At 37.8% G+C, this 10583-nt stretch overlaps 1 protein-coding gene across 2 annotated transcripts; it reads right to left on the bottom strand.

Moving 5' to 3' along the window:
- Positions 1-368: 368 nt before the first annotated feature.
- On the bottom strand, positions 369-10452 carry LOC140931414 (polypeptide N-acetylgalactosaminyltransferase 11-like). Of its 2 annotated transcripts, none has more exons than XM_073381230.1 (8): positions 10287-10452; positions 8924-9489; positions 7603-8139; positions 6824-6941; positions 5863-6228; positions 3301-3402; positions 2621-2752; positions 369-2018 (listed from the first exon to the last, which is right to left on the bottom strand). In XM_073381230.1, the coding sequence occupies exons 2-8, from the start codon at positions 9253-9255 to the stop codon at positions 1896-1898; spliced, it is 1710 nt and encodes a 569-aa protein (XP_073237331.1). In that variant the 5' UTR covers positions 9256-9489; positions 10287-10452; the 3' UTR covers positions 369-1895. The 2 variants fall into 2 exon arrangements, with proteins under 2 accessions (XP_073237331.1, XP_073237332.1); XM_073381231.1 differs by having other exon boundaries at positions 369-2015.
- Positions 10453-10583: the final 131 nt, after the last annotated feature.

The raw sequence follows: 10583 nt of genomic DNA, 5'->3' as shown, positions 1-10583 counted from the left end.
ACTCAGTTATAAAGAAATTTCGTGTACTGTTTTAAAACTGTGCTTAAACTCTGTTGAAATGGCTGCGTAGCAGAACCCTAGCTATGTATTTTTGTGGGGTAGTTGTCTAGAAGAGAAACTTTGCTTAGCAACTTAATGTCAAGAAGATATCAGTTTTTTCCTCCTTGTTTAGTTCCTATTTTGTTATTTCTGTACATCCCCACTGCCGACATAACATATCCCAATACCACTGATTTCATTATGTTGCTAATGTGATCCAACCTTTGGTAATGGGAGTTACTGGAATGATGTGGCAGTAAGTTAGGCATGTGTTAAGTTGTGTATTAACTAACAAAGCTTTGTTGAAATGATAAATATACAAATTTCAATAGTTTTTGTTGGTTTTTATTAGAGACCTCCAGTCCTGATGGAAGTCTTACAACAATACACCACCTAATCTTTCAATTAACTAGCTTAGCCTTTCATATTATGGACTATTATAATTTAAATTCATTCTCAATTAAATAAATTTTATAATTTATTTATGTGTTGAACACTATGTATTCTAAACAACTGAAAGCAGTCCCTCTGCAGGTTTGTGGCATGGGTGATGGGCTCAACTAGCTGACTGAAAAGGTACTACTGACTGCATGCGGCAGAACTTGGGATAATAATCACATGATCATGTACCTGCTTTACTGAGCTGAAAACACACAACCCATGTCAGCTGCACATTTTATAAACAGTGAACTTTATTGCTAGAACTGTGAAAGGTTTGAACCCAGGAGTCATTTCAAAAGTAGGTTGAGTTTGATCGTCCGGGTGATCATAGTCCTGAATAGGACTGTTGCTGTTGACAGTGACTGATGTTTCAACAACCTGTGCGGTAGTCATCTTCAGAGTCAAAGTGAGTTGTATCACCAGAGTATAATACCATCAACTGACGTGATACAACTCACTTTGACTTTGAAGATGACTACCGCACAGGTTCTCGAAACGGTAGCCACTGTCAACAACAACAGTCCTATTCAGGACTACATTCACCCGGACGATCAAACTCAACCTACTTTTATTGCTAGAATTACTACCTTGTACCAAGTGAAAAAGGGCACAATAAAAGATAAGAGGTTTCATGCCAGCTTCGTCCCTACGAATAATTTGGGACAGGTTGGATCTGCTCATTTCCTTATTTGAGGGATCTGACCTTGGCCATAGCCCATTGCTCTATGTTTTAAAAAGCTCCTGTCTTATGAGAAGCGTGACACTGGCTTATGGTGTAAACAAGTCAACAATAATGTACTCTTCATGTTACATTTCTCATAATAACAATTAAATAATGTACCAGTTGAGTTTATTTCTTTGCTACTGCTATTTAAACAACAGACTGAACTTTCTCTGACATAGTCAGTGTCTATGCACATACACCAATTTCAATATTTTATAATTTATTCATACTTGGCTCCGACGCTTGGGTGAATAAAAGAAAGAAAGAAAATTATTTTTTTATTCCTAAATCTTATTGCTTTTTTTAAAATTTTTTGCCAAAAAGCCTCAGAGCAAAGTATGATTTTGAACACAATGAAACTGGTCTATTTTCTCAAAAAATAGTGAAGACTTTATAGGCTTAGGGCACATTTTCCGAACTGCCGCTGGGAAAAGTTTTCCACAAAAAAATAGTTCAATTATTACAGGAATTATTTGGTACACCAACATGGCTGCCTTATTACTGTTTTGGCACAAAAAATATAGCCTTTGTGACTACATCTGAAAAACTAGTTATGATATAAAACAAAATTTGAGAATACAAATTGTTCTAACCTGGCAGTTAGTATAACTTTTTACAAGTGTGAAATGTTTTATTTACAAAAATATCTGAAACCTAAAAAGTTAGTTCTATTTTTTATTTGGTAATTATCCTAATCATAAGTAAACTGCCACTGCTGCAAAGGATGGTCATCACAAATTGCCATCTTGATAGAATTCTTTCCAGTAGCAGCCATGCACATACCAGATGCTGTGTGGTATATCTGCAGAGTCTTCTGAAAGGAAAACAAACAGTTAAATAAATGCTTAACACAATGAGTCACATCAACTTACAGCAGAGAACCTTACAGCATTTTATTATGTGCACCTTATTTACATCGTACAAAGTCCATACTTGAGAATCTGTGGACAACTTCACTAAAAATGGGGACTTCTTTGAAATTTATTATTTTACAGGGACATGTACAGGTCTAAGAATTGCATTTTTATGGACCAAACCAAAGTCAACATCAATAACACCAGAAAAGACCATGGCCAACATCCAGCCATCTTGACCACAAAAGCTTACTGAAGGACTTTTCATTTACAAGAACCACCTAACTACGAACCATTTATAATAATTTTGACCTTTATGGGAAAATGGGCTAAAATTCAAACAAAAGCAAACTCAAGCAGAGAGTTGACTGTAAAGAAAGCTAAGATCTGTAACTACATGTACTTGAATGAGTGAATCATGTAAAATGCATGCACATGCATTGTGAATGGCAGATTGAATTATAATTGAGCTTCCATCACTATGAAATATGATGTAGTTGATTCCTCCAAGTAACTCCTATCCCTTAATTAAGGGCCGGCTCAATTAACAGCATACACATACCTTGTTATGGTACCACAACTGTGTCCCTCCTTGACTGTGACATTTCATTACTTTTGGTACTTCATTTCTGTTCATGTCCAAGCAGAGAAGACTGTCTATCTTCAACTCATTTAGTTCATTTAGAGACCAGAACTGTAACAAAGAAATATTATGTTGACAGTCAGAGACAAAATAGCCTTTCCAACAGGATCCAATATAACCAGACAAAGTTTATCCTTTTACGAACAAGCCCGAGTTATGCCATCATGATATTATAGCCAAAGAAGTGCAAACATTAATTTTGCAAAAATAATATATTTCATTTAAAATCTAGTTTTTAATGCTATTTCAACAGCTTAATGACAGGAATCAAATTCAGCTGAGTTTAGTTTAAGTTACAATGTTCCTCAAAGCTAACACCTCATTGCTCAAACAATAAATAAAGGGGTTCCTAGAAAAGGGGTGCTTTGTAATGACCTAGTAAACAGTCACAAGCGCCCATTTTCTAGGGAACCCAAGTCAATCAATTAGCAATATTATTTGTAGACATAGGTTGAGGTCTTCTTTCATGATTATAATCTGTGACTAAAGAACTCACAATCTGGAGCACCCATTACATGTCTTTTAACCTGCATGCATTCTTTGTTTTAATGTATTTGCAAAATTAGAATAGTATTTTGCTATACATGTCTTGTCGTCACCTTTGCATTTGTCTCCTGACAGTTGCGCAACACAACAGCAGCTTTCTTTTTAGCCACATGACCAGGAGTGTCCAGACACATTGCGCTGCCCAAGTTCTGAAGCTGTTAATGAATAAAATAATTATTTACAGGGTGAGAGGAATATTTTAAGAGAATTGCTTGCTCCTCAAGACAGTTGTTGCTAAGGTTTACAACCTTGGAGTAGTCCTAATGGCCTACTAATCTCCCTTTCTACTTGTATTTCCTCCTTTTATATCTTTGCAAGTTAGCTGCTTTCATGCCTCCTACATTGTAGGGTTGACTCGACCTGCTAACTCGAACCCTCGTGTTTACTCACACCAAAGTTGATTTAATGATTTCCCCTGGATTTCCTTCATACATTACTGTAATGTTAGCCTCGGTAACTTGAAACTCCTGCTAACTTGAAGTAATTTTTGTTTCCCTTCAGGTCATTTCTATACTGACAATTTTACGCTTGATAACTCGAACCTCGTTTTAAGTGCGTGACAAGTTGCAAAAAGAAAACAGTGTTCTGAAGACCAAAACACTGAATTTATTTCAAAACAATCGCGTCACTTTTTTGTAACACAAGTTCAAATTCAGTGTCCATCCCTGTATATTAATCGAGCTTTGTTACTTAACTCCTTTTTCAAAATATCAATCTATATCTCTTGCTGTTCTTGAAGTGTAGTATGCATGATACTTGTATTCCCTCCCCTTCCATTTGTTTATTTCCTTATTTCTGGTTATTTGTTTTGAACTCCTGATAACTTACACTTTTTATTATTTTCCTAGAAGGTTTGTGTTACATGTAGCGGGATGTCGACTGTAGTTACAATAATTGCTAGCCCAATGGGTCTCTGCTGTACACTAGCCCTGGGCTTTTGGACAGCACTTTTGTCAGTCACCTTGAAATAACAAAGATGCAACTTTATTGAAAGTCAACAGGGCTGTCATTAACAGGCAGGGGTCGGGGATATCCCCCGGCTACTATGAACATGGCCCCCGGCTACTTTCAAAGGAAAAGAAAAGAAAATGGAACCAAAAGAAACCCTTAGCTGTTTGATTCCCCGCCTACTTATTGTATTTACCCGGCACCTTGAAATCTTAGTGACAACCCTGGTCAATAACTGGGCTATTTTTCATGCATCCCTTCAACAATTTCCATGTCAGGGGTACAAGAGCATTCATTGACTCTTAATTTAAAATGAAAGATTGCTGCTGACTAAACCCTTTTCCAGTTAAGAGATATATCCTCAGGCTGCTAATAATACAGTACGGGTACAGGATTGTAAGGTACAAAAGCTGAGGAGGGACTTCAGAGTTCAGACTACAAAGCTGAACTCCAGATCTCTGATTTATGACATCAAATGCAGTTCTTACATGTTGCTGTGTAAGTTCCTCACGCAGTTATGTTTGGTATGCTTTAGATTGTTGTTCAAAGTGATGCCTAACTGGATCCACTTCAAGGCTGCTGCCTAACGGGCGCCCGGTCGCCAGAGGCGCCCAAGGTAAGAGCATGGGCGACCAAATTTCGGTACAAGGAGCCCGCGCGGGCGCCTGACTTAACACACGGCATTAGACTTAACCTCCTTGTACATTATATTCCTTTAGCTGGAGTAGGACTTTAAACAGTGGAACTGTTGATATGGTTAGCGATGATGCGATTAGGCAGTATAAAATTTCCACAAATAAACCGTAAATTATGTAAACCTAACGTGTTCAACTGTGAAGCTTTGTCGAAACGAACGAAGCCATCGTTTCCGAGTCCGGATGGCAGTTGAAGACTGGGTCTGAGATTTGACTTCCAAATATGGAATAGCAAAATTATGGGCTGTTTGTTGCCTATGTTGACATTCGTGCAGTTCATCGTTTGCTTGGGTTTTCGTCGATTTGATAACTTTTTTGTGGCGAGAATGGGAAGCTATCTTGCGTGCTATCGACTGGACGTGCTTGATGTTCGATTTCATGTACCAGTTTGCAACGTATGAAAGTAAATAATTCGGTTAATTCTTGTTTACGTGTTATTTATTAGGCCCGGCGAATTCTTATTAAAGTGTGCAAGAACCTCTATAACCTATGTAATGATCTTGGAAAAACAATACATGGATTTCAAACTGGGCTCCTAACAATGTGGCTCGGGCTCCTAACTTTAAACTTTAGGAGCCCGAAGGGCTCCCTAAAATTTTTCTTAGGCAGCAGCCTTGCACTTTTTAGTTAAATGAAACAGCTAAACAGACGTTTACTTTTTTTGTACAGGTTATCTTTACTCGTCATCTAAAAACATGTTTTGCATCTCCAGCTGTGTTATGCTTGCAGTGCAGCTATGCAGGTTTAACCTATCGTTTATACATTGTTTATATCACTTAATACACAGCAACATATGGCAACATGCCAGAATTGCGTCTGAAGTCAGAAATCCCTAGTTCAAACTTTGTAGGTCTGTCTACTGAAATCTGAAGTGTAAAGTGTGAAGTCTGAGGTCCCTCCTCATCTTTCGTAGTAACATGCATGCAATACATAGTTTCACAAATAAAACTGTCACTGATTACAGTAACTTACGTTGCCCTTCTCTTTGATGATAGGATTCTTCTCTGATGGACGCTGCCATGCAGCAGCTGCTTTACCATCGTCAGGAAACCGCAGTTCTGGATAAACATTCTCCACATACCATCTAAAACTCTTGCAGTTCAATTTCTTTCTTAACGCCACTCTAGTGCTCACATTTCCAAATGGCCTGCCAACTAGATTTTTCTTGACTTGATAAAAGTACTTCTTATAGTCATCCAGCCAAACTTCTGCAACTCTCATTGAGTTATATGACAGAGTATCACCTTTGGAGTCTGAGCCATATGGCCGCCACCTTCGGAAGAGATGTCCTACTCTAGAGCATGGAATTATCTCTAATGTTCCTCCACACATCCAAATCTATAAATAATTTAAATAAATAAATTATTATGCTCAAGTCAGGATGAGAAAAAAATAGAAAAATTATCTTGGGTCTAAAAGAGGCAAATGTTTTCTTGCTTATCTAGCAACTTGCTATGGCAACTGGACAGTAGTCTAATGTTCTGCTATCCCTGAGGCCTCATTTTTATGAAGCCAGCCTATACTAAGATGTTTCTAGAGTGTGGTCCTTATTATTCTGAACAACACCCCATTCTGAGATATCTTCTACTTCAGGCACCTTCACCAATCCAGGTCAGGGCAACTGGATGCATGGTGGGCACTTTCCTTTTACTTAGAATGCAAAATTAGAACAAGATAGACTGATCCAATGAATCAATTAATGACTGCTGAATGTGTTTAGCTGTTTGCTTGTCTGATGTGCTTTGACCTGAGTTGGGGGCAGGAGAGGGGGCTTGAATGAGAGGAGAGTGCCATGTCATTTGACGGATAACCACTGAGAAGCCTGTGGACAAGTGTATAAGCAATAAAATGTAGTTAACAAGGAATTCTGGGAAACTGTGTGGCAAAAAAATGGTGTGACAGTTGAGCTGCAAAAGACAACTATCATTCTTACCCTGAAAGAAATTTCCAAATTTTCACCACCCCATATATCCATGCCTGCATCATACTGACCAAGTTCATTGAAGTAATTTCTATTTATTGCAAACAATCCTCCAGCCATAGTGGGTGACCTGTTAGAATGAAACAATAACCACAAATTTGTTAGACTTTCATCTTTCCTCATACATGTATCACAACATTACATGTTGTGATACATGTATGAGGAAAGATGAAAGTATAACAATTTTAACATTTGTTGTAAAAATAAATATTGCTCACACACTGAATGCCATTTGGCTGCCACACAATCGTCACAAAAAATTTACAATGGACAAAGGAAAAAACCTTTCTGAACCTTTTAGTAATACAATGCTGTCAAACTAACACACTCTTATTAATTTTTTGAACTGGCAATGGGTGGGAGGGCAGGAAAAAGCTGTTGCACTGAACAGCAAAAAACAAAAAGAGTATGGAAACTGATAGCCTAAAATGTCATTTGTACCCAGGTTCCATAAGTGTAAGAGAACTTCATATTTTCATGCCTCTTTTGCAAGCTCAGCCAGTAAAAAAACATACCAAGGTCTTTCAAAAAAAGATCAGGGGCCAGAATTAGTGGAATACAGTTATCATGTAGGTTGTAATCGCTTCTAAACCTTTAACTAAACAGTGCCATGGATTAGCTTGAAATGTATCCCATCAACAGGGAGAAGCAGTGCTCCAAGGTGGTTGTTTTATGCTTTAGTACATTGAACATCTGAATAATATTACTTGAACTAAAAAGTTCTGTTCTACCTTATAGGCTGGTATACATCCCCAGATGGATCAAGCAAATGGTTTGGTACTGGTTCCCATGAAAAATGAAGTCCCCAGTTAAATCCTCCACGCACAAGTGGTGATGACTGGTATTCCAAAGTTTCTGAGCTGATTATGTCAATCATTGGACACACTACTGTCTTGGCATTATCCTTGATTCTCTCCAAAAGTGGTGGCAGCCACTCTTTATTCACTTCACAATGACTGTCCAGAAAAACTAACACTTCTCCAGAGGCATGCTTTGCTCCTAACATTCTCCCTCGTATAAGCCCTTCACGCTCTATAGCCCTAATTAATTTAATTTTAGGAAATTTGGCTACATAGTCTTCAAGTTTGCCCTTTAATTCTTCCAATGTGCTCTTATCATCAACCAAAATAATGTCAAGAATCAAATTTTCCGCTGTGCGATCAAGAACGCTGTGTACTGTTCGTAGTAATGCTGACCATGCTTCATTGTGAAAGCAAATTATCACACTAGCAGATGGCAAATTTGATGGGTAAGACTTCAGTCCACACCTAAAAAACAGTTAAACAAAATTAATATTAAAACATAGTTTCCTCTAAAATTGTGGTCCAAATCTAATGTAGAAGAGTAATATACATGTATTGAATGAATTGGAGACCAAATCTTTATTTATTCCTTTCTTCAAGCAGTCCTATTGAGAATTCCAATCATTTTAGCGGACTGTGGTCTAACAGTCACCAAAAACCTTAAGTGACTTCAACTTGCCATAAGACAACAAAGAATCACCTACAAATTATCTTAGTTTTGCAGAAAAAATATTTGCTGGGCACCCACTTTGCTGGGTTAACAGCTATTGCACTCCCTACAATTCTATGAGAGTATCTTGCTTTGATCTAAGTATTGCTTCAGACACCACCTTCTAGGAGAGGGTCATTTAATTATAATATATAGATTTAGCCAGGGGTAAAAGCGAAGCTCTCGATAATATTTAATATTTTGTTGCAGTGACACGTTGCAGCAACAAATCGGTCCGTGTGTACTGGAGAATTTATTGTAGAATTTTTGTCACTGCAACAGAATTTTGTCACCACGACAAGTCACACAAATTCAGTCCGATTTTAATTTTTTGTGACTTATTGCTGCAACAAACTTATGTTGCGGGGATAAATATTTTCACAAACATTCTCTAGTATTCACAAAGTGATTTGCCACTGCGACGTGTCGCTGCAAGTAGTTGCCTGACCTGTACACACAGAGTGATCTGTCGCAGCAACACGTCGCTGCAACTTGCTACATAGTGTTTTCTGACCCTTAGCCTTGACATAGCATACTTACATCTCGTGTCTTGTATCTTGTATTTCACGGTGAAAACCTAATCTGTTGCTTATTAGCTCATTAAAAGCATGCTTTCCATAACCTTCCTCTCGGATCCTTTCGTCTTCATGATTTCGAATCATGCCCAGCGTGCTAATGATGTCCTCTTGTACCAATTCTCTCTCAAAAAAATAATCTGTTGGGCTGTCATTTTCAAGATGCCTTCTCTGACCCCTTGTTACATAATTACTGTTACCAGTGTACATGAAGGACATAACGTTGAAAAAAATCCAGAATGCCAGAGTCGCAAACGTGGACAAAAGACAATAACGTGCTGGTAACTTTAAACCCATGTCAACTGAAAGTTTGCCAAACCTTTTGTCCAGTGCAAAGCACTGTCACTTTCACAGCGTGCGAACTGAAATAATTTTATCGGAATCGTGTCACTGAAAAGCACAAACTGAGGCATATCATAGCACATTCAAAATCATCAAATTCCCCCCACTCTCACACGCCATTCTGATACGTTTGATCTTGTCTACATGTGTTTAGTAAAGGTACACGCGCACGTCGATCAATCCAAAAATCTGCAAAAAGAAAATGTATTAACAATAATATTAATATTATTAATAACAAGCGAGTATATTAGTAAATTAAAACAATACAGGGTGGCAAATTATTTTAACTCAACACAAAGAGCTTAAACTTTTATTTTCCCAAGCTAGCAGAACGAACAAACAATCTCAAAACTCGACAACAGATTGTGAAGCACCTAATAGACCTTGTCACGGTTTTCGACGCCATCTTGACGAGTAGCAAACATGTGACAAATCACAGAATTTGTATGAGAATCTGATGTCGAATAATTTCCGTAAAACGGCTGTTCTGAAAAAAATATGACTTGTTAACTACGAAACAAAGGATTGTACTAAAAAAATTGGGGGACCTACCTGTGCTTAAATGTCTCCGGAGGCTCGCTTTAGATTTTCAAATACATTTGTCTGTAAATTTTCCCGGGACTTTAACTTACAGACAAGTGTATAGAAAATTTAAAAAACTGGCTCTAGGTCTTCTAGTGCATGTAACGCCCTCAATTTTTTCAGAAGAATCCTTAGGAGTGAAGCTTTAGTTTACAATTCATATTTTTTTTCGGAACAGCCGTTCTACGGAAATTATTCGACATTAGATTCTCGTACAAACACCGTAAATTTCTCACGCGTTTGTCTACTCGTCAAGATGGCGTCGAAAACCGTGACAAGGACCATTAAACTTACTATCAAAACCATAACAAAGACGAGGCCTACCCTCCCAGGGGTTTTTCCTAGCCTGAATCAAATGAATGGATTTTCACACCACATGTAAGAAACGTTCTAGACTAACAAACCTTCTTCCCGCCAAATTTTGAAAGTGAAAACAAAACAAGGCTATGATTTTGTACAAAAGAAGAAACATACAATCCCGACTATATTCTCCTTGGGTTGGAATATGTAGTGGTACGACTTCTAGATATAAAGAAGACCTCTCCGCAGCCCATTTAAGACCATGTCAGAAAGGAAATATAGATGTATTGCTTTTGAATACTATGAGGACCTCGAAGAAGTGAATAATCGATAATCGCGTGAACAAGGATAACGAAATCTACAATTCTATTGGCTGATATTGATACGTGTAGTTGCTGTCA

This window comes from Porites lutea, chromosome 3, assembly GCF_958299795.1.
Source record: "Porites lutea chromosome 3, jaPorLute2.1, whole genome shotgun sequence".
NCBI lineage: Eukaryota > Metazoa > Cnidaria > Anthozoa > Scleractinia > Poritidae > Porites > Porites lutea.
The sequence above is the reverse complement of the archived record's forward strand: the minus strand, read 5'-3'. Positions and strand labels throughout refer to the sequence as shown.

Bases quoted from the DNA above. Each gene is read 5' to 3' on its own strand.
- LOC140931414 (XM_073381230.1), bottom strand. From the start codon at position 9,255: ATGGGTTTAAAGTTACCAGCACGTTATTGTCTTTTGTCCACGTTTGCG. The intron at 3,403-5,862 runs GTAAGTTACTGT...ATTCATTAACAG, and splicing joins TCATCAAAGAGAAGGGCAAC to CTTCAGAACTTGGGCAGCGC. The intron at 2,753-3,300 runs GTGACGACAAGA...TCTTTGTTACAG, and splicing joins GTCAGGAGACAAATGCAAAG to TTCTGGTCTCTAAATGAACT.